At 40.4% G+C, this 24,388-nt stretch overlaps 2 protein-coding genes across 2 annotated transcripts in view; one reads left to right on the top strand and one right to left on the bottom strand.

The window, feature by feature from the left end:
- CENPP (centromere protein P) overlaps nt 1-24,388 on the bottom strand; it is a 290,099-nt gene that overhangs the window by 113,489 nt on the left and 152,222 nt on the right. The window lies entirely within an intron of this gene.
- ASPN (asporin) overlaps nt 13,610-24,388 on the top strand; it is a 35,599-nt gene continuing 24,820 nt past the window's right edge. Inside the window, exons 1-2 of the mRNA XM_010348801.3 lie at nt 13,610-13,855; nt 22,136-22,421. Of these exons, the coding sequence (XP_010347103.1) occupies nt 22,166-22,421 (256 nt within the window). The 5' untranslated portion in view covers nt 13,610-13,855; nt 22,136-22,165. The remainder of the gene's footprint in view (nt 13,856-22,135; nt 22,422-24,388) is intronic.

Genomic DNA, 24,388 nt, shown 5'->3' with positions numbered 1-24,388 from the left:
GGGAGGCTGAGGCAGGAGAATTGCCTGAACCCAGGAGGCGGAGGTTGTGGTGAGCCAAGATTGTGCCATTGCACTCCAGCCTGGGTAACAAGAACGAAACTCTGTCTCAAAAAAAAAAAAAAAAAAAGAGAAAGGTAAAAACAAGAAGGTAAGGTTACACATCAATTTAACAGAAATCCTTGTGCAATACTTGATGTACGAATATAAACGCATTGATATAAATGGTTTAAGGCAATCTAAGCTGTAAACAAAATTAGTATTAAAGGGGGCTCAAATTGAATAAGGTGTCAGCAGAATTAGCATCTTGGGATGACAGGACAGATACTGAACCATTCCTTCATACATTTCTTACTGACTTTCTTCAGCTGTGTTTCAAATGCTGATCTAGAGAAAGGCAATGACAAACAGATCAGATGAGGCCTCTCCTCTCTGGTAGGGGCAATAAGCAGGAAATCAAGCAGATGATTAAGTAAGCAGGCAAGTGCTGGCCAATCAGAAAAATAAGTGACAATGCAATGAGCACACTGGGGCCTGAGCACACTAGGACTTGAGGGCTGCCAGGAGACTACGGCCACTCCCAAAAACCTGGAGTAACTGCAGCTCCAGACCCGTGCCTGTGAAGCAGGCACACTGTGAGCTTGCTGTGCCTGTCTTTTCCCAACTCTGCCCTGGTAGCAGAATCCCAAAGAAAGATGAAAATCAGAATGACCGGATCCACGTGGTGGCTCACACCTGTAATCCCAGCACTTTGGGAGGCCAAGGTGGACAGATCATGAAGTCAGGAGTTCGAGACCAGCCTGGCCAACGCAGTGAAACCTCGTCTCTACTGAAAATACAAACAAAGAGCCGGGCATGGTGGCATGCACCTGTAATCCCAGCTACTCAGGAGGCTTAAAGCAGAACTGCTTGAACCTGGGAGGTGGAGGTTGCAGTGAGCCGATTATCATGCCACTGCACTCCAGCCCGGGCAACAGAGAGAGAGACTTGCTCTCAAAAAAAAAAAAAAAAAAAAAATCAGAATGACTGATTGAAGCTTTATTCTTAATTTGGAAGTTGTACTTATTTCAACTGATTTTATAATTTTTAAAATACATCTTAGTAACTTGTTCAGTCTTGAAATTTCATGATGTTCTGGATGGGAAGTTTTAATTCCATAAAAAAGAGATAAATGTCTTCATAGCAAATACTCTTCACAGTATAAGGTACTAAAAAACAGATGTTCTGTTTGGCTTCAAAAATTACACTATAATTACTAACACACACATAAACTAAAAAAGTTCTAGTCTAGCCATGACCTAAAAATATTAATGGTGTGTCTTGTCTTTGCACATATATGTGTGTGTGTGTGTGTGTGTGTGTGTGTATCTACACACACACACACACACACACACACACGGAAAACTATAATTTTGAGATTTGGCTTATTATCAATAAGGATATTATAAGCAGCACTAAAGAAATGATTTAGTGAAAGACATACAGAGCTTGGTATAAGAAAATAACTACACCAGGAACCAAGAGACTTGGGAGCCCATGTTATTCTCCAATAATTATGCAGTCGATTTACTTCTTTGGGATTCATTTGATTTAATTATAAAATAATGTTTGGAACAGATCAGTGGTTTTCAGACATGGTTCATTAGGGGTTTCATGTCACTCATAAGGAAGTGAATAGACCTCTCTCTTCAAACAAAGCAGCTTTGCTCTCATCAGAAAGGGTTGTCACCCACCCCCTTTTCTTCTTAAAACCAACAGACTAGGTACTATCTAAGTGACACACTAGGTTTTAAAATCCATCAAGAACATGCAGCCTTCTCTTCCCTTTCCTCAGGTCCACCTATGTTCCCAGAGCATCCAAGCTGAAGAGGGTTGGCCTGAGGAAGAGGCCACCTGTTTTTCCTTCTAAGCACCAGTGCAGTGGGTGAGATTAGCCCTGAGCAGACTGCTGGGCCCCTGACTGCCTTAAAATGGCTAGTTGACAAGCTTCTGTAGGAAAGTGCACAGTACTGCAGGTTCACCAACCTCCTTGCAGGGCAGGTGACAACACTGGGGTTCAGTGAGGGCAGGTTCAGTGAGGGCACATGAGAACAACAGGGAATATGTGACTAAGTCTGGACTTTCCCTGCATTTTCTGACTCTGAGGTTGGTTCTCCTCCTGTTGAACCAAGCTGTCTCTCCCTTAGAGTTTGAATGGAAAGTCTAGGGGACCCAAGAGTGGCAGGCTACCTAAAAAGGTCCGAACCTGGATGGCTGATGCTCAACTGGAGGGCACAGGGCATGTGGTATGGCAGGTGTTACCAATGGGGGAGGAAGACACTCAAATCACCTTGCCTTGAAATGGCATCATCAAATGGCTCCAAGTACATCTCCTTAGAAGCCATTCTTGCTAAGTCCAAGTTAATTACTCATTAAGACGACTGCTTTTATTAAAACAGAAAAAACCACCCACAATGTTGTACAGTTGAAATATGCAGCATCCTCTAGTTGTCTTGGACAATTCCAGGGGTCATCTAGACAAGCTGATTAGTCGCATTCACACATAATTATTCCAGTAACTGTTTTATAATACGTAGTGAAAATATTTAAATTGACTTGGAAATGTTAACAAATTCCGACAATGTTTGTTTTAAGATTATTTTAGGGCTAGGCACAGTGGCTCACGCCTGTAATCCCAGCACTTTGGGAGGCCGAGGTGGGTGGATCACGAGGTCAAGAGATCGAGACCATCCTGGTCAACATGGTAAAACCCCGTCTCTACTAAAAATACAAAAAATTAGCTGGGCATGGTGGCGCGTGCCTATAATCCCAGCTAGTCAGGAGGCTGAGGCAGGATAATTGCCTGAACCCAGGAGGCGGAGTTTGCGGTGAGCCGAGATCGTGCCATTGCACTCCAGCCTGGGTAACAAGAGCGAAACTCCGTCTCAAAAAAAAAAAAAAAAAAAAAAAAAAAGATTATTTTAGACTATATGAAAATTTAAGCCACAAATTACAGGTATATTGCTAAACAATAAAACCCCAAATTTTTGGTAGCATATTTGTGTTAAAATGTTGTAGGCAAAAATGGTTTATCTAATTTTACTAATTTAGATGGGGAGTAATGAAAGATGACTGTGATATAATACAAAACATAATTAACATTGAACCATACAACACATAAGCATAGTTCAGAGGAGAAAGATCAATGGGCCTTGAAACAGAAATGTGAATCACTGAGAGAAGGAGATGGAGGGGCTCATGTCTGGGCTCATCCACCAGGAGTCTAGCCTCACCATGGCAGGAAAGGAGAGCTCAGGCCAGGAATTAGACCAGATTCAAGGAAATGAGAAATGCACATACCACCGAAAAATGCGGAAGCAGGAAGTGTTCTATGAAAGCAACAGTTTAAGGAAAAAGAAATACCCACTGCAAAAATCTAGAAATAGAGCAAATGAAAGCCTTCACAGCACAGGTAGGAGAGAGACACCAAAAGAAATTCATTGAATAGGTATCTTGCCAGATAAGGGACAGACAGAAAAGAAGTGACCAAAGAGAAAACTGCTCTGAATCTCATAATGCTGCTGAGAAGTTGAGAGAAAGGAGCCATCTGTGAGACAATGCTGAGCTTGGGGTGTCACCATGGGGGTCAGGCAAGACAACGAGAGGATAGTAAAAGTGGGAAGGCATAGGGTCAGAGCTGAATTCACAGGCAAGGAAGTACACCTGAAGGGGTCTGACAAGAGAAGGGCAGTTGAGTCAATCCCTGAATGGCACAGATCCTCAACTTCAAGGGAGGGATGCAGAAGCCAAGTTCACTGCAGTCTCCATCTGACTTGAGCCTTTCACCTTTCACAGCCAGCTTCTACGCACAGGATGAGCTGCATCTAAAAGCCTAGCTCCTGAGGACCCCATCTCCCCTCCAAAGTCTCTGCCATTCAGTGCCTGTGCCTCTGCCCAGGACAGATCTGGTATTATTATGTACGTTTGTAGTGATGATCTATTGTTATTAGTTAGGTCCTACATAATGATTATCTGGAATTATTAGTTAGGTATTCATTACTTCTTTCTGTATGTGGGTATTGCACAGTAGCTGGGTTGAGGAGTATAGCTTGTTTCTCCAAAAAGACTAAAACTTAAGAGAAGAGAGACAACTCGTTTCTTAAACCCCTGAATTCTGTGCAAAGTAGGTGCTAAAATGGCTCTTGAATAAAGAGTTCCATCTCCTTTATCTCTCAGTCTAAACTGGATCAACTTATGAGTTATATTACCCAAAGAGGTGACATTTCCCAAAGCTGACATTATTCCTAAATAAAAATGAGAGGAACCTACAAAATTTAAGGATTTTCACAGAAAAACTTAGAAACTGAGCAGAAAAAGATTTATACAGGGTCACAAAATTAACGGGGAATCATTTCTTTTATTAATATTTCCTGACATGAACCTCAGAAAGCTAAGTATATTTTTAAAACAATTAAGTTATGCTTTGACAACTGGTAATAGTTAGTAATCAATCTGATTGCTCTGCATAATGGCAACATTGACTATGCCTTCCAAAACCATCATTTAAACATACCATAAATTACTATGTTCCTAAGATGCTGACTTAAAAGAATGAAATGCTCAAATTCTGCTGTTGAAGTGAAATTTCAAAGGGTGGAGTAAAACCCTTTATAATACAGATTCCACCTCTTTCCCTTATTTAGAAAAAGGGTAGAAAATGTCCTCATAGCAGAAATATTTACAGACTGACAGATGACTGAACTATTTATCTATCCATGATTGAATGTAAATTCAGATCCTTGATAAGACTTAAAATTCAAAAATATTAAAAGTATCCATGAAAAGAAGTTTCTGCCCAGCTCTAACTTAACACCAGATGACCAGTACGGGCCTTAAACCCCCAAAGTCTGTGAAAAATGGAGATTCATCTCTTGTATTTAAAAAAACATTACTGAGTATCTTGGCTCTGAACTAGAATCAGTACTAGCCATGGACTTGAACAAGTTACTTAGACTCAGAGTTCTAGTTTCTTAGTGCACAAAATCAGGAAACAACATCTGCCTCCCAGGGCTGATGAGAAGACTAAACAAGCTGATATCCTGTGGAGGTGCTGTGCACAGTGTAGACATAATAAAGGTGAGTGTCAATGTTTCCAGGGATAGAGTACAAGAAACTGGTCAGCAGGAAGTTACTTAACTTGCTCAAGGCTTCCAGGCCTCTGAGTATGGTGAATATTAATTTTTAAAAAGAATTGATTTCTTTTTTTCTTTCTTTTTTTTTTTGAGACGGAGTTTCGCTCTTGCTACCCAGGCTGGAGTGCAATGGCGTGACCTTGGCTCACCGCAACCTCCGCCTCCTGGGTTCAGGCAATTCTCCTGCCTCAGCCTCCCGAGGAGCTGGGATTACAGGTGCACACCACCATGCCCAGCTAATTTTTTGTATTTTTAGTAAAGACGGGGTTTTACCATGTTGACCAGGATGGTCTCGATCTCTTGACCTTGTGATCTACCTGCCTCGGCCTCCCAAATTGCTGGAATTACAGGCTTGAGCCACCGCACCCAGCCTAAGAATTGATTTCTTAGATTGGTATGAAATATAGTGGAAAAGGGAGTGGGCCTAGTACACTACAGCAGGGCTCAGCACACATGCTTTGTAAAGAGCCAGAAGTAAACCCCTTGGGCTCTATGGGTGAGTGTGGGTCCAGCAGGGACCCTGCAGCTTTGGCAACAGCATGGCTCTCCTGAGGAGAAGGTGGGAGATTAACAACAAAACCTGAGTTTGACTGCCTTTCTACTGTGTTACTGTATGATGATGTCCATGGCATGGAACAGAGTGAACCGTGGTACAAAAGAACATCTGAGCAGAATCTCCAGGCTGAGGGGCCAAGAGGATGAGGAAACTGGGACTCAAAGAGTGCAAATGACTTCCTGCCATAAGATTTAAAAAATATTCTGACCACAGGAAAGAAAATTAAGTTTGATCTGTGATTTGATCCATGAGTGTGATTCACTGTGATTACATGTAATACCTGAAAAGGCGGAAAACTGTATTTAAAACAGTCAGCCAAACTAGAGAAGTATCTTATCAATAAGCCTGTCCTATAAATGGATTCTTCCCTTAGAAAGAACACCTGAACGAGTCTCCAATGGTATAGCGAGACAGTCTGCACTGGCAAACGCAGGCCTTTCCATCTGTGGCCCATGTAGCAAACTTTGGGCAGAGACTTCCCTGGCAAGTTGTCCCTTTCCTATTCATTTCTGGCCCGATGACCATCAGCTCAACTGAACCTAGTCCAACAGAATCAGAAGCATTTGTAAAAGGTTTTCAGAGGAAAGTCTACTGCAAACTGTGTAATCCTGAATTAGTCCATGTTTTGATTCTACATGTCTTAAATAAGGCTTCAGCTTATTACATGTCTTTTATTACAAATTGGACAGGAACATTTTTTTTTTTTTTTATTTCTTTTTTCTTTTGCTAGTAGCTGCCAGAAACAGAACAGGAGCATTTGAGACTGTAAGCCCTGCTGGAATTCAGTCTGTCACATACTGTTATTTGCAAAGGAATAAATGTTCTAACTCAGTAAGTAAACTTTAGTGGTGATACATCTAAATCATAAAGGCATGATTATTTCTTCTGTGAAGTTATGTTCCCTTTTCTATATGAAAACGGATAAAATCAAAACTTACAGTCCAGCGTATTTTTTCCTTTGTATAAAATGTGAGGAATGTGAATCCACACAAGGGAAAGCAGGGCTGTATTAAAAATAACATGTGATTACACTAAATACGTATTAGTTTGGAAAAGAAAAGGAATACATCATGTTATTAAAATGTCCTAGTGTGTTTCTAAGTAACAGAATCTCTGTGGTCAAATAAACTTACATTAAACTATCATCGGATATAAGCAAATCTTTTTATACGCTGGAATCGGCTGAAGGTTCATTTGTTTTGCCTAAACTGGGAATTACATTCACAAACATCAAATTTATATGTGAAGCATTTGGAAAGGTAATTTAACTAGTATTGTATTCAGAATAAATAATACATTATAAACTATAAACCTATTATAGGGCAGCAGTTCTTAACTATTTGAAGGATGGACCCCTCTGAAAATACAATGAAAGCTATAATGGATACTCTGAGCAGAAAAATACATATATAAAAACACTTTGCACGTATCAAAAGACTCATAAAGTCTTTCCACCTAGGTATTCATATATCCAAGTTAAGAATCCCTGTCTAGGGTAACATTAAGTTAAAAGAAATTTTGCTATAAATATTTCACTAGAGTGAAGGACAAATCAGAGAGTTAAAGTTAATTTAAGGCAAATTGCCTTATTTGCTCCAATTATGTAGCATTTATTCCTCCTTTATTTGGTAATATCTTCAAGCCACAGAAAATTTAAGTTCACAGTGAGCATCTACATACCCTACACCTATATTCACCAATGAATAACACAGATGCCCCATGACTTATGATGGATTACATCCTGATAAACCCACCATAAGTTGAAAATATCATAGGTCAAATGCATTTAATACACCTAACCTTCATCTAATGTCATAGCTCAGCCTAAGCTACATACATGTGCCCAGAATACGTATTCTTCAGTTAGCAAAATCATCTAACACAAAGCCGATTTTATAACAAAGCACTGACTAGCTTAAGTAATTTACTAAATGCTGTACTGAAAGTGAAAAACACAATAGTTGTATGGGTACTCAAAGTACAGTTTCTTTCAATCCAGTAAATTTTCACCTAATGGATTTATTTATTTATTTATTTATTTATTTATTGAGACAGGGTCTCACTTTGTCACCCAGGCTGGAGTGCAATGGTGTGATCATGGCTCACTGCAGCCTCGACCTCCCAGCCTCAAGTGATTCTCCCACCTCAGCCTCCCCAGTAGCTGGGACCATAGGCATGTGCCACTGTTTCTGGCCTATTTTATTTTTTGTAGAGACAGGAATCTAACTGTGTTGCCCAGGCTAACTTAATTGTTTTAGCTTCCCTTGATTATCTTTTCTTTTTTTTTTGAGACGGAGTTTCGCTCTTGTTACCCAGTCTGGAGTGCAATGGTGCGATCTCAGCTCACCGCATCCTCCGCCTCCTGGGTTCAGACAATTCTCCTGCCTCAGCCTCCTGAGTAGCTGGGATTACAGGCACGTGCCACCATGCCCAGCTCATTTTTTGTATTTTTTAATAGAGATGGGGTTTTACCATGTTGACCAGGATGGTCTCAATCTCTTGACCTCATGATCCACCCGCCTCGGCCTCCCAAACTGCTGGGATTACAGGCTTGAGCCACCGCACCCGGCCTTCTTTTCTTAAATTAATTATTATATTCGAGGTTTCACTCTGGTGATTTTCTGTTATTCCTTTTGCATTCATTAGTTGACATTCTTCTGTAAGAAAAAACTCTGACCCTTTTAACCCTCTTTTCTCTGTTATTATTAAAAGGATTTAGTATCGTATGTGTTATAATCCACTGTCATTTATTCTTTGGATCACCAAACTGCCCTTTCATGGTGGCTTCTATGGTCCTTTCCTGAGTCCTTGGTAAACTCTCCACACTTTCACACTTATTGGTACAAGAAGCTTTTTCAGACACTTTATATTTCTCTGGCTCAGACTTGTTATGGGCCATTTCTCCAAGGAGTCCTGGTTCTGTTATTGGGAAACAGTATTTAGAAACACAGATCTAGAAGCTAGATGTGCTTACTGCTCTCAGATCCACTCAGTGGAAAGAGGCAACAAATTTATTTAGAACAAAACCATTACTTGTACAGATTGCTCAAAGCAAACTGACTTCAGATATTCACTAAAAGTATTTGACACATTCATTAAAAGTATTTGGGCATGGTGGCTCACGCCTGTAATCCTAGCAGTTTCAGAGGCTGAGGCAGGTGGATCACCTGAGGTCAGCAGTTTGAGACCAGCCTGGCCAACATGGCGAAAACCTGTCTCTACTAAAAATACAAAAATTAGCCAGGAGGCGGAGGTTGCAGTGAGCCAAGATTGCACCACTGCACTCTAGCCTGGGTGACAGAGCAAGACTCTGTCTCAAAAAAAAAAAAAAAAAAAATTGACACACATAAAATACAATAAATGAAATTGTGTAAGTCCTTCATTTTTCATAAATTCAACTGAATGAACACTCAGTGACAATTTATTACAATTCATTTTTCAGAACTAGAAACTTCAAGTATGATGACAGAGTGAACTCAGCCACATGACATAGCAGAAGCCAGTCCCTGCATAGAAGGGCTGTGAAGAGAGGCTAAGAGAAGGTCAGGGCAGCAGAGAACCATGAAGGGCCTACATGCTCAGCAAATCGCTGCCACACAGGATGTCAGGGTTAGCTTTTCCAGCTCATATTTTTCAAAATACATTGTAAATTTGGACTTTGACATCAAATTTCCTGGTTTTATAAAATACTATATACGCTGTGAAAAATCTGCAGGCTGAATACTGCCCACGGGTCACAATGTACAGTATAAAATAAATTCATTAGAAATCAAAGTGCCAAGTCTACCATGAGGGACACTCGAACATTAAAACCCATGAAATCTTAATCATCTATTCCTTCACAGAAGCTTTTGTAAGCATCTACTCTATGAAAAACCCTACATTATGCATACTTACATCCTAGGATTCAGTGGCCTAGAATATTCTTAAAGTGGGTGTTTGCATGGCACAGCTAACTCCCTCACAGCCCCCAGGTCGTGTGACTGTCATCTGACAGTGAGGGCACCACCAACACCCCACCCCCCATCCTGCTTCTCTCCATAGCACTTAACACTATTCGTTGAATGAATGGATGGGTGGACAGCCTTCCTTGTAGCTATTAGTGCAAGAGAACATTGTACGATTTATTCCAATTCATTTAGAATGTGAAGGACACCAAAGGCTGGCAAAAGAACATCAGAAAATTCAAACTGCCTATGTTTTGGCAGGTGTGTGTGTGCCCCACAATGTATCCCTGACACACGCTGCTCCTATAACTCCTGCCTCACCTATCAAACCTTTTCATTTGGGCTGCGTGCAGGTGGTTCACACTTGTAATCTCAGCACTTTGGGAGGTCGAGGTAGGAGGATCGCTTGAGCCCAGGAGTTTGAGCTACGATTGTACCACTGCACTGCAGCCTGGGTGACAGAGTGACGCTCTGTCAATCTTTTATTTGCATGAGACAGTTTCCAAGGTCCTCGTCTGTTCTTATTTGTGTTTGGACTTTGACCACTGCTGTCCATGTTTAGACCAGGAGGAGTCCTGGAAAGATTGTAAGAAATCATATTAGGGCTTAGATTAGGCTATTTATTTTTATTTTCACAATGGTTAGAATTATATAAGTCCAAAGGAAAATAAATTTGCATTGAAGTTCCTTTTATGGCAATCAATATTTTTATTCATAAACTGTCAGTATCGAGAATATTACTTTTTCAGTTTTATAATTTGTGTTTGCAACATAATATAGATTATTTGTGATTCCTAAAGATACTGTTATAATGCAACGAGTTCTTCGATATTTAGACCAAGGCTCAATAAGGCAAAACTCAAACAATAAAAATGACAACAAACAAGCATGGAGAAAAGAACTAGGTCCCCTCCATAGGATCCCTTTAGGAAACAACAATGGAAGATTTTTTCTCCTCATAATACTTGAGGGAAGAAAAGGTGTACTGTTTTGTTTGGAATGATAACCTGGAAAAGGGTGGGGATAAACTCCAGTTTCTTCCCAGACGGCATGTTCATGCTTGCTGCACCATCTCTGGCAAATATGAGGCAAAGCTTTCCATGCCACAGCCCCGAGACTGTGGAGGGTTGGGCCTGAGGCCCACACCTCTACCACATTATCGGCAGAACAGAATGAATAAGCCAAATATACTACCCCTAACCCCAGCATCTTATTCCAGGGCCTATTTCTTTCCCTAGGCCCTCTGACCAAAGATCGAAGCAAAAATATCAGAGGAAAACTAGCCTAAGTCTCACAGTGGGGAGAAGGAAAGTAGCTGCAACATATCTTTAGAAACACAATCTTATAGGAACTGCTTCCCATCTCTCTAGACATAGGTAGCAAATTTCACCCAGAAAGGCCATGCAGGCAACTCAACTGAGGAGTGTCCTGGGTGGGTGATGTGGACATCATCTTGTGAGCAGAGAATTGAAAAACACATGTCCCAAAGACAACAGTTGCCATGCAAAACTAGAAATCACGGACTGGCAAAGCCTGATTTTTTTAAGAGAAATTGAAATCTTATGATTTTTAAATACAGAATTTTCATCTAACAAAAATACATACATATGAACCCCAAATGATAGATTGAGGAACATTCATAATAGCTCTCCAAAAGGTAATTAACCTAGTTGAATACATAAACAATTTGTGGCTTATTCATATATGAGAATACTATACAGGAATGAGAATGAACTACCATGTACCACAATAACATGGATGGATCTCAAAAGCATGTCACTGAATGAAAAAAGCCAGACATGCTGGGCGCGGTGGCTCAAGCCTGTAATCCCAGCACTTTGGGAGGCTGAGGCGGGTGGATCACGAGGTCAAGAGATCGAGACCATCCCGGTCAACATGGTGAAACCCCATCTCTACTAAAAATACAAAAAGTTAGCTGGGCATGGTGGCGCGTGCCTGTAATCCCAGCTACTCAGGAGGTTGAGACAGGAGAATTGCCTGAGCCCAGGAGGCGGAGGTTGCGGTGAGCCGAGATCGCGCCATTGCACTCCAGCCTGGGTAACAAGAGTGAAACTCTGTCTCCAAAAAAAAAAAAAAAAAGAAAAAAGCCAGACACAAAACAGAATGCACAGAATGCCATTTATATAATGTTCAGGAAATAACCCATGGTGCTGACCTCAGGCTGCGATTTGAGGAGTATGAGGAGGGATTTTGGAGTGCTGGAATTCCTTAATTGGGGTCATTTTGCAAAAATTAATTGAGTTGTACCATTATGATATGGGTTTCTTTTTGGTAACATACACTTCAATAAACAGTTCAAAAACAAACCACTGTGCAGGACAAACTGAATTTGACCCAAGGGCTTCCTGTTTATGACTGTGTTCTGAAGGAATTTAGGCAAACACTAGATGCTCTGGATACAAAGATTTTAAAAATCCAGTTCATATTTTCATTATGTTCCCAATTCATACAGTTAACAGATACATTTACAATAAAAATATACTTGAATAAATGACAATATGAGCATTCTAAATCAAACAGGAGGGCTGTCATTCCCTCAGGTGCTGCAGGGATAGGATGGGGCCTCAGCAACACTGATGGCCACTAATGGGACTACTGAGCTGCCTGGGACTTGTCAGCTTAGAGGTCCAAGGAGGACTGTTTTATTTAAGTGAGGGGAATATGAATACACATGGCCAGCTGCTATGCACATCTGAGGCAAATGTATTCTTTAGGACTGTGGCCGCTTTACTTAACAATGTGTGCCATTTCTCTGGGGAAAAGGAACAAACCATGGTCAGATTCTTGATGACCGGAGAGAACAACTCTGCTAACCCAATGGAAAAGCTCTTTGGTGGCCTCTAAATCTACACAAGAGTTGGGAAGATCCCCTGGAATGACTTACAACAGTGAGTCTTTGCCACTAGGGTTAGAAAACTGTCCTTTCTTTTTTTTTTTTTTGAGACGGAGTTTCGCTCTTGTTACCCAGGCTGGAGTGCAATGGCGCGATCTCGGCTCACCGCAACCTCCGCCTCCTGGGTTCAGGCAATTCTCCTGCCTCCGCCTCCTGAGTAGCTGGGATTACAGGCGTGCGCCACCATGCCCAGCTAATTTTTTGTATTTTTAGTAGAGATGGGGTTTCACCATGTTGACCAGGATGGTCTCGATCTCTTGACCTTGTGATCCACCCGCCTCGGCTTCCCAAAGTGCTGGGATTACAGGCTTGAGCCACCGCGCCCGGCAGAACTGTCCTTTCTTGAAGGTTTTAGTTGATGTAGAATTGGCCAATCATCTTTTGGGGATGAGTGGAAAAAGGGGTACTGATGATTTCTTTTCAGAGAATAGCATCTTTTCTGCTCTAAGTCTCCCTAAATGTCAGTGAGGCCACAGCTAATATTCTTGAAAAAAGAAAGTTGTATGCATCCTAAGAGGGTGTTACATGGACCTGCATGTGTGCCTGCATTTATGTCATATATGTTGAGTCCAGGGAGCAGTTCATGGAGCCTGGTCTGTAGTTGCCCTGACAAGCCTATAGCAGTGCTAAAAGCTTAAAAAAAAAAAAAGTCTGGAGAAGTATGCATAATGCAATAGCTACAGTCATTAGAAGAAAATAAAGGCATGGTTCTTTGTCAGGTAGATCTGGAGTTTGGGTATATACTTCAGTCATGTTAGTATCCTTTACTCAGATCGATAAATATTTTATTAGCCTATCCAGGTTGAGTAATTTTTGAAATTGTAATTTATAAATATTCATTCACTTAAGATTCTTATAAAGTATTTTTAAAACTAGGTATTTCTTGAATGATTCTGACTGCACTTTCAATGGCCAGTTGCCATGCATTATTAAACTTTCTTTTTTTTTTTCTTCAGAATCTTCCAGTAGACGTCTAGAGTTTAGCTAGAAGTCTTGGCTACGATACAAACAGTGATGGAAAACACATGAGCAGTAACAAGTTTTAATCTTGCTCCTCAGTACTAACATGGACTAATCTGTGGAAGCAGTTTATTCTAGTATCACCCAGGGTGCAGCCACACCAGGACTGTGTTGAAAGGTGTTTTTTTCTTTTAAATGTAATATCTCCTCATCTTTTCTTCTTACACAGTTCCTGAGAACATTTACATTATAGATAACTAGTACATGGTGGATAACTTCTACTTTTAAGAGGACTACTCTCTTCTGACAGGTATGTTTCATGTCTATCTTACAGGTACCAATGTACAATTACTTTATAGTCAATACTAAGGAGCCATTAATGTTATAAACAAATGCTTATAAATAATATGATAAAGTCCAAAGCTTATTTCTATAATTTCTTAAAAATCAGCATTTAAATACAAACCTAAATTTGTACCTAAAATTATTCTAGTTTTGTCTTATCTATAATGAATTTATGTTAAATATAATTATGTGACTTTTTTTTCAGCTAAGTGAAAACCTTTCATTATGCCTCACCATAAATGTTAACATGATTGATTTTAAGTCATTTAAATAAACATCTTTTATGTTCATCTAAGAAAATAACATTGCTATAATAATTAATAAAGTTTGGGGATATCACAGCTACATTAAATGACACAGTAAATATATCTTCTGGCAGTTCTGCTGAAATAAAAAAATGAAATAGTAAATATGTTTTTCAATATTTAAAATGATATTTTCTAATGTGTGTTTTGAATGTGTGAGCTAATGTCATTTTTACTTATACATTTGAATATTCATATTTTTCCTTGATAAATGTTTTCCTTATTATAATGAAATGGCATTGAAAAGTTAAAATGGAAATCTATACAATTCTAAGAAACAATACTTTAACAGCAATAATTTAACTAGCACCATATTCAATATGAAAGATTAGGAAATTTTCACAGCACGTGTACAGTCAGAATTTAACACTTTCAAAGATTTCCTTTGTCCCAAAGTAAATTTCTGATTAAAATTTTAGATTAAAAAAATTTAAGCAATGTATTCAATATTCTACTCCTTATTAATTTAAATAGAGTGTAGCATTCTTTCATGTTAATCTATTCAGAGTTGTGGCAGCCAAGAAACAGTGGCCACATGGTGTAGGGACTGAGTCATAAAGAACCTGAGGGGGTTATATTTCCTTCAAAATTAAGGTTTTTTTTCTTTTTTCTTTTTTAAATCCCTCCAAGAATCATCAAGTTGTTAAAAGAAAAAGAAGAAAGAAAGAAAAAGAAAGAAAGAAAAAAAAAAATTAAGTCACAAACCTATACACACAAAAGGATCCTGATGTTTTTAGTTTGTTTTTTTGGCATTAAGGAGAATAGTGTAGTAGTAGAAAGAACAGAGGATATATAGTCTTCTGTTACAACTAACTGCTCAATTAAAAACATATATTCCAATAACTGATCCGAGGCTGGAGACAAACACGATTAACTTTACAAGCACAAGTCTTGAGCTGCTGGGGGAACATAAAAATGGAGAGGGAGGAGATTTTGTTTTTTAAGACAGTAGCTTGGTTGCTAGAGATATGGAAAAATTGATGAAGGGCAACATTAGTATAAAAGGAAAAACAGCCAGAATGCTTAGTCAGAATGCTAGTTTTACTTCTAAGCTAAAGTTAACTACTTTTTAAGGAAAGTGCTATCTTTAAACATATCAGCATCCATGAACAAATGGTACTATGGAAAAGTTTCCAAATGCATGCTTGGACTTTTATTTGTTAGCTTACAAGGCTGTGCCTTGATTACATCTGAATTTGGTTTGGATTTCTTCTGTGAGATATATGGAGTATGTTATATCACATTTATATACTGAAGTCTGCTACTGGTACCTGTGAACTGACAGGCATATTTAAAACAAAGGGAAAAGTTCAAGCAGGCCTTTAAACATAAGACTGAAAAGCAAAGTGACTTATTTACCTAATAATAGTGTCTGAGAGGAAATACCATTTCACTCACAAACTTTCCATTCTAAGTTGTAGACCATTTAAGTGGAAAAATGAAAGCTTATGTGCTTCTTAAGCTATATTTCCAGTTCTGTTATGAACTGTTTTGAGAGCTTGGCCAAAACTCCTTACATAGGCTTTTCCAGAGGAAAGTCTGTTCACTGTCTGAAGTAACTATGAGATTAAAAGCCATTTAGGAGGACATGCAGTCCAGTGGAAAGCACAATGGACAAGCAGTGAGGAGGCCAGCCCTCAGCTCCACCTCCTCCAGCCAGTTCTGGCCTCAGCTTTTTCTCAGTAAAAGAGGACCCTAGGGGGCAAAGTTTCAAAGGCCTCTCTTAGCTCTATGCTGCTATGATTTATTAGTAACAGCAGTAGCACTGGAAGAATATTCCAAATAGTATTCTGATTAAGAGAGACTTGAAACCAAAATCCAAAGCTTTCTGTGGGTAGAAAACACTGGCAAAACTGGTTTAAATCAGGGAAATATTGAATATTCCTGAAGAAGATTCAATATTTTTAAAGGTTTTAAAAATATAATAATCTAACTACTGCCAAAACTAATAAAACAGAGGTTGTACCACATTAATAAACTGAAAATAAAACAACCAACCAAACGTCATATCATTTTAAATGAAATATAATATTCTATTATTCATGAATAAGAAAAAAACACTGCTATCTAGGGTTCCCTCCTACACATTCCATTATTTTTCTATTGGTAAACAGTTGCACACTGGACTAGGGGGAGGTTTAGGACCTATACTTAACTTGTACTTATTAACTAAGTGGTGGAAGAGACCCAGCAAGAGACTCAGATGAAGAGTGTAAATAATGAATTCCTCATGGAATCCAGGTTGGCTCCACATTTTTCTTTGCAAGCAACTAGGATAAGAGAATGCAAAAAGATTAGGTTAATTGTATAAGACTAACAGAAGACAGAGCTAGCACAGAGAAAAGAATTTTCCAGCAAGCATTTCTCGTTTCCATATAAAGACTTTGCTAACAGCAATGGATGAGCAACTGCAGAATATGATGCCTTGAGGTAGTATCCTCTCCCTGGAACTATTCAGCCAGGGTAGATATGCTCCCTGGTCAAGAATGATCTAGAATCTTCACCACCAGAAGGAACTCCTGCTTCCACAGGGCTCCATCTCTTACTCCCTAGGAAAGGGTCCAATTACCATATATAAGTGCCTGCCTCTGCTGCTCAGCAACTGGAATGTTTCCCAACAACTACAGATAATGCTATTGCCTAAAACTAGGAGGCAGAAGACTCCATTTCATATTTTCATGTTGCCTCAGTTTTGAGTAAAGGCAGGGAGGGTCTCCTGTAACTTATCAGTCTAAAAAGTGGAGAGACAAAGGAAGGATCCCTGGGTGATGCTTCTCCTGATGCCATTCGGGGGCTGGTCAGTAGCCCTGAGGTGGGGATTAGAAAGAAGCAGGCCCACCACTGTTCTGCTCCCCACCTTCCCTGACCTGTGTGCCTTCTCCTTCATCTCTCAACTCTCAGTTCTGCTCCTCACACCTGATCCCGTTCCTCATCTCAAACCTCAACCCAGTACTGGGAAAGCCTCTCTTGACAGTGGCACGAGGCTGAAGGCATCTGGGAAACCATCATGTGGTGTGCAAAGGAGCTGAGGCCAGTCCCCATTCCTGCTGCCAGGCCACCAGGAACACCACAATGTGTTCCTGGCACCCCACTTTGGATCTCTAATGCATTCCTGGTGTTTTACATATTTTTTTAAGTTCCATAGTTTTTTGGTTTCTGCATTTTGGATATATTTTCTGTTAAATAGGTTTTTCTGGTCCAGACGGGGAATCTAAAGTCCATATAGTTCAAAGAGTCTATGGAAAAACACTTAAAAACAATCAGGCCAGGTGCTGTGGCTCACACCTATAATTCCAGCACTTTGGGCGGTGAACATGGGTGGATTGCTTAAGGTCAGGAGTTCAACACCTGCCTGGCAAACATGGTAAAACACTGTCTCTACAAAAATATAAAAAATTAGCCAGGCGTGATGGCACATACCTGTAATCCCAGCTACTTGGAAGGCTTAGGTGGGAGGATCACTTGAACCCAGGATGTGGAGGTTGCAGTGAGCCAGTATCACTCAACTGTGCTCCAGCCTGGGCGACAGAGTGAGATTCCACCTCAAATGAAAACAAACAAACAAACAAAACACAACCAACATAAAAAAATAACTTTATCAAAATCTTCATTTCCCCAAGACCAGAACAAATAGGATTAAGCCTCAAGAAATTGTGAACCTCCAAACAATTTGCCAAGTAGGTGCTATTACTTGACTTTCAGGTAGAGATAGATGAGAACAGTATGTATGGGAAACCTTTGATTATACCAATTCCTACAAAAAGTGGTAGGAAAAGACAGTAGTAGATGTAGAAACAAGCAAAGAAAATTCTGTTTGCAGACTGACATTTAAAATATTTTAAAAGCAATATAATTTAAAAACTATGCATAGGAAGAAAAGCAAAGCTTTGTTTATAATCCCATTATCCCTCTTACCAGGTTTATATATTCTTTTTTTCATGTAAATATATGTTTTCACAGATGTCTTTAGATCTATTTTTCTCAAACAGTAAACTGAGGGTTATGATAGACAGACATGGTCAAGAATTTTACTTTCAGAGCTCTGGGTACCACACATCTAGTGTTAAAGTCCCACACCTCTATTCCTACCCCATAAGTCACAGTATATACAATTGACATTCTCTATTTACTAATCTAGGCATTTTATTTTTTAGTTTTTCTATTAATGCACCTGACACTCAAGTGTTAAGTTTACAATTTCATATTTACCTGACAGTAGTTGATTAGGAGTTGTGGGTTTTTTATTTTCGAGTAGGGAGGTGTGGGAGAAAAGAGAATGGGGAGGAAAGTGCACTCTACTTTAAGAGATTAAGCATTCTGACAAGTGACACTGCCTGGGGTACTTGGTAAATGCCCACCGAACAACTCCAGCAACCTCAAAGAAAGCCAGAAACAGTACCTGAAATGACATTATAATTCTATAGCTTCTTGTTGCCAGGGTCAGACAAGGTCAAGGGCAGCTGTGCACCTAGAAGACAGAGCTGTAATGCAAGAATGTTACAGAATAAATTGGAATCAGGGGCCAGCTTTGATTTAGCTGAGGACCAAGAGTTGAAATTTCCTAGGGAAAGAGTATTTTGAAGGTTGAGGCAAAGCTGGGCGCTAAACCTTAAGAAGCCAGGAACCACACAACAGCCTTAAGTCAAAACACATAATGAGTCAAAGATAGCTAAGGCACAGAGACAATGTGCCAGGGACAAAGTGATATTGAAAAGGAAGCCCCCAGAAACCTTTACCAAGACCCCATATGGAGGATGACTGGAAAATGAAACATAAACCTGCCTGCCTGCAGAAACACCCCATGTCTGCCACAGAACAGTAGTCAGCCATAGTTGGTGATTTCTGCTTGGCGCTCTCCATCAGAAGCCACTGGACTGTGTGTTGCCAGCACAATCTCTCACCCTGTACTGCACAAATCTGACCACCCAATCATTCTATTCTCTACCCTTCCAATCCAAGCTACACAAGTGCTTCTTTATGTACAGATATATACAGATCAGGAATTTGTATACTGGTTGGATAAGAAGAAATGACAGAGTATGCCCTCGAAGCCATGAGATTTCTAGATAAGACAACTGAGTCTCCCCACATAAGCTGGAGCAGAAGGCAGCACAGAATAGGAAGTTGGGACACATGAGCCCTAGCTCTGGCTCCATTTATATTTGGTAGGTGACTTTGGGCAAGTCACTTAAGCTCTTTACGTCTCATTTCCTATTTAATATGAAGGATGAGTCTAGAATAACATCTGAATTGACACCTCCACAAAGTAGTGTACAGATGGGAGCCTAGTGCTAGTTTTGAAATGGGATTCAGAACAGGATTATTAAAATATAAAAAGCTCTTGACATTTTCAGATCTGTCCTGTAATCTCCTTCCTAGCATAGCTTAGTGTGGATTATCACAGGAATACTACACATACCTGACCGGTGCCATCCAGCTACCCAGTGGGCAAATTTCATGCCACTCATTTAAATTTTTAAAGCATATGACAAATTGTCAGGTTAATAACTAATGACAGTGGGATATTCTAGTCCTCATCTGGTGATTTAAAAAGATATATCATATATAAATGAAGATGTTAATTAAGTTAATGAATTCATTCTTGATTCTTTTTTTTTTTGAGATGGAGTTTCGCTCTTGTTACCCAGGCTGGAGTGCAATGGCGCGATCTCGGCTCACCGCAACCTCCGCCTCCTGGGTTCAGGCAATTCTCCTGCCTCAGCCTCCTGAGTAGCTGGGATTACAGGCACACGCCACTATGCCCAGCTAATTTTTTTGTATTTTTAGTAGAGACGGGGTTTTACTACGTTGACCAGAATGGTCTCGATCTGTTGACCTCGTGATCCACCCGCCTCGGCCTCCCAAAGTGCTGGGATTACAGGCTTGAGCCACCACGCCCGGCCCATTCTTGATTCTTAAATCCAGGAAAAAGCAAGCCTGTGTGGAGATGTTAAAGCTGATTTTTTTGGTTCTGGGAAATTGTAACCAGTTAGGATTTGGAGGGGTAGGTCTTTCTGAGGCTGGGCCAATCCTGACTGACTCTAAAAGTCTTTTTTTTTTTTTTTTTTTTTTTTTTTTTGAGACAGAGTTTCGCTCTTGTTGCCCAGGCTGGAGTGCAATGGCACGATCTCGGCTCACCGCAACCTCCGCCTCCTGGGTTCAGGCAATTCTCCTGCCTCAGCCTCCTGAGTAGCTGGGATTACAGGCACACACCACCATGCCCAGCTAATTTTTTTTTGTATTTTTAGTAGAGACGGGGTTTCACCATGTTGACCAGGATGGTCTCGATCTCTTGACCTTGTGATCCACCCGCCTCGGTCTCCCAAAGTGCTGGGATTACAGGCTTGAGCCACCGCGCCCGGCTCTAAAAGTCTTCTACACCTCAGCTGCCCTCTGGCACTCAGGCAATGACAGGTCTGGTGGACTAGTTAGTTGACTGTAGCCTGGTGAACTATTAGGGTTTGCAGAGCCCTCTGCTGTGGTGGTGAGTGGATGCCCTCCTGCCAGGACTCAATTTCACCAATGAACATCTCTGGGATGCATCTACTTTGAATTATTTCATAACGCTTTTAATTTTTGAAAATTTCAAAGAACATACACATTTCACAGGTGACAATTTAAAAATTATGATATGTAAATATGGCAATAAATCTATGCTCTGAAGGTTCTCATTTGTATATTTCCATTTTGTGTGCATTTTAAAAATGCAACTGAAAAAGGCCGGGCTCAGTGGCTCGCGCCTGTAATCCAGGACTTTCGGAGGCTTAGGTGGGCAGATCACGAGGTCAGGAGATCAAGACCATCCTGGCTAACATGGTGAAACCCCGCCTCTACTTAAAATACAAAAAATTAGCTGGGTGTGGTGGCAGGCGCCTGTAGTACCAGCTACTCAGGAGGTTGAGGCAGAAGAATCGCTTGAACCTGGGAGGCAGAGGCTGCAGTGAGCCGAGATGGTGCCACTGCACTCCAGCCTGGGCAACAGAGCGAGACTCTATCTCAAAAATAAAAAAGCAACTGAAAACAAACAAACAGAACTCAGTCGAAAGATGAGTAATAATGAACAATCTGAATATCAGACAGTTTGGATCAAGTATTAGACAATGGAACAGATTAGAAGGAAAAAGATCTCAACTGTGGAAAGTGACCAACTATGAGAGTGAGGTTGGGAAAGGTGGAGAGAAATCAGTTAAGGAAAAATTCCAGATGTTGTCTAAGGAGACAATGAAGACATTCTCCTTCAGGGACAATGAAGACATTAAGGCAATGGAAGAATTTTGGGAATGCAGAGTTTGGTAAGATAATCTGTTCTGTTTTTTTAAAAATGTTTATTAGCTTTTCATTATAAAGGTAATACTCATTGCTCATTATGAAAATCAAAGGAAAAAGGAAAATACAAGTCATCTATGGTTCTAGTGCCCAGAGTTTATCATGAATCAGGTATATTCCTGCCAGGTTTGCTTTTGTTTGTTTCTGAGTGTTTGTAAGTATATTGTGTGTGGATTTTTTATATTTCCTTTTTTTATTTCACAAAAGATAATATCCCATATTTTAAAATGTCTTTGCAAGCATTTTGTGGGTTCCAAAATATTTCATGGAATAAATATGCCCTATTTTATTTTGTAATTCCCCTTTAACCATTATGATTGTCTGAAATATTTTTGCTATTATAATTCTGTGATGAACCTATTTATGCACTTTAGAAATGTTTCCTGAGACTAGATTCCAAAAAGTAGAATCACTATCTGAAAAACAGAGATATTTTTATAGTTTGCAATGCACACTGCTGAATTGTTTTCCAAAAATCTTTATAAATTTACTCTCACATCAGCTAGCAACGGATAAAAATGCCATTTCATTGTACTCTTGCCAGAACTGAGAAATGTAGACATGCAGGAATTATATCCATTTAAACTTTAACTTAATATCCAATGTCTGTTTAGTCCTAGACTCGTCTTCTACACTAAGATAACATGAAGGAATATGTGCTCCTATTATTCCTGGCTTTGTGCTCTGCCAAACCCTTCTTTAGCCCTTCACACATGGCATTAAAGAATATGATGCTGAAGGATATGGAAGACACAGATGATGACGATGATGATGAGGAGGAGGACAACTCTCTTTTTCCAACACGAGAGCCAAGAATCCCCTTTTTTCCATTTGATCTGTTTCCAATGTGTCCATTTGGATGTCAGTGCTATTCACGAGTTGTACATTGTTCAGATCTAGGTAAGAACATAGCCAATTTTGTTTTGAAGAACAATAATGCTATTCTGACAATTTAAAAGACAGAAAAAGTCTTCACTGAAATTTCAAAAATAATCTCGTTGCTTTTACAAGATTTTTTTCATTTAAGTTTTTAGGTAGAAAGTACACCAAACTCCAAAGTACATCCAAACTTATTTATTTTATTTATTTATTTATTTATTTTGAGACACAGTCTTGCTGTGTTGCCCAGGCTGGAGTGCAGTGGCACAATCTCAGCTCACTGCAACCTCTACCTCCCAGGTTCAAGCAATTCGTCTGCCTCAGCACCCCTAGCAGCTGGGATTACATGCGCCTGCCACCATTCCCAGCTAATTTTTGTTTTTAGTTTTTGAGACAGAGTTTTCGCTCTTGTTACCCAGGCTGGAGTGCAATGGCGCGATCTCGGCTCACCACAACCTCCAACTCCTGGGTTCAGGCAATTCTCCTGCCTCAGCCTCCTGAGTAGCTGGGGTTATAGGCACGTACCACCATGCCCAGCTAATTTTTTGCATTTTTTTTAGTAGAGACGGGATTTCACCATGTTGACCAGGATGGTCTTGATCTATTGACCTCGTGATCTGCCCGCCTCGGCCTCCCAAAGTGCTGGGATTACAGGCTTGAGCCACCGCGCCCGGCCTAATTTTTATATTTTTAGTAGAGACGGGGTTTCACCATATTGATCAGGCTGGTCTTGAACTCCTGACCTCGTGATCCGCCCTCCTCGCCCTCCCAAAGTGCTGGGATTATAGGCATGAGCCACCGTGCCAGGCCTTATTTATTTTGAGTTGGAGTCTTATTCTGTTGCCAGGTTAGAGTGCAGTGGTACGATCTCAGCTCACTGAAACCTTGGCCTCCCAGGTTCAAGTGATTCTCCTGCCTCAGCCTCCTGAGTAGCTGGGACTAGAGGTGCATGCCACCATGCCCAGCTAATTTTTGCATTTTTAGTAGAGGCAGGGTTTCACCATGTTGGCCAGGATGATCTCCATCTCTTGACCTCGTGATCCACCTGCCTCAGCCTCTCAAAGTGCTGGGATTACAGATGTGCATCACCACGCCTTGCCCTTAAATTTATTTTTTAAATTCTGAAAATCAGAGGAAAACTATGGGAATGTTGTACACAGAACATTTCCTTCTCTTCCCAAGTTAAATCAAAGCACTTCATTTTAATTCTCTTCAGAGAGAATGGATACCACTTGCAGTTTTATCTCAAGTGTTAGCAGGTTGAGACTGTACTTTTCAGTAAAACTCCATGATAACAAAGTAAGTTGTGTGTCCAGAACAATGAAATGAGTTATAGAAAGTTTGTGAAAAGGCTGGGCGCGGTGGCTCAAGCCTATAATCCCAGCACTTTGGGAGGCCGAGGCGGGTGGATCACGAGGTCAAGAGATCGAGACCATCCTGGTCAACATGGTGAAACCCCGCCTCTACTAAAAATACAAAAAATTAGCTGGGCGTGGTGGCACGTGCCTGTAATCCCAGCTACTCAGGAGGCTGAGGCAGGAGAATTGCCTGAACCCAGGAGGCGGAGGTTGCGGTGAGCCGAGATTACGCCATTGCACTCCAGCCTGGGTAACAAAAGTGAAACTCTGTCTCAAAAAACAAACAAACCAACCAAAAAAAAAAAAGAAAGCAAGCTTGTGAAATCTCTGATCTAGACCTTTTAAAATAATGCTTTATTTCCTTTTTAACAATTTGAGTGGCCGGGCGTGGCTGCTCAAGCCTGTAATCCCAGCACTTTGGGAGTCCGAGACGGGTGGATCACGAGGTCAAGAGATCGAGACCATCCTGGTCAACATGGTGAAACCCCGTCTCTACTAAAAATACAAAAAATTAGCTGGGCATGGTGGCACGTGCCTGTAATCCCAGCTACTCAAGAGGCTGAGGCAGGAGAATTGCCTGAACCCAGGAGGCGGAGGTTGCGGTGAGCCAGGATCGCGCCACTGCACTCC

The sequence above is a fragment of the Saimiri boliviensis genome, chromosome 2, assembly GCF_048565385.1.
Source record: "Saimiri boliviensis isolate mSaiBol1 chromosome 2, mSaiBol1.pri, whole genome shotgun sequence".
In the NCBI taxonomy this organism is placed as follows: Eukaryota; Metazoa; Chordata; class Mammalia; order Primates; family Cebidae; genus Saimiri; species Saimiri boliviensis.
The sequence above is the reverse complement of the archived record's forward strand: the minus strand, read 5'-3'. Positions and strand labels throughout refer to the sequence as shown.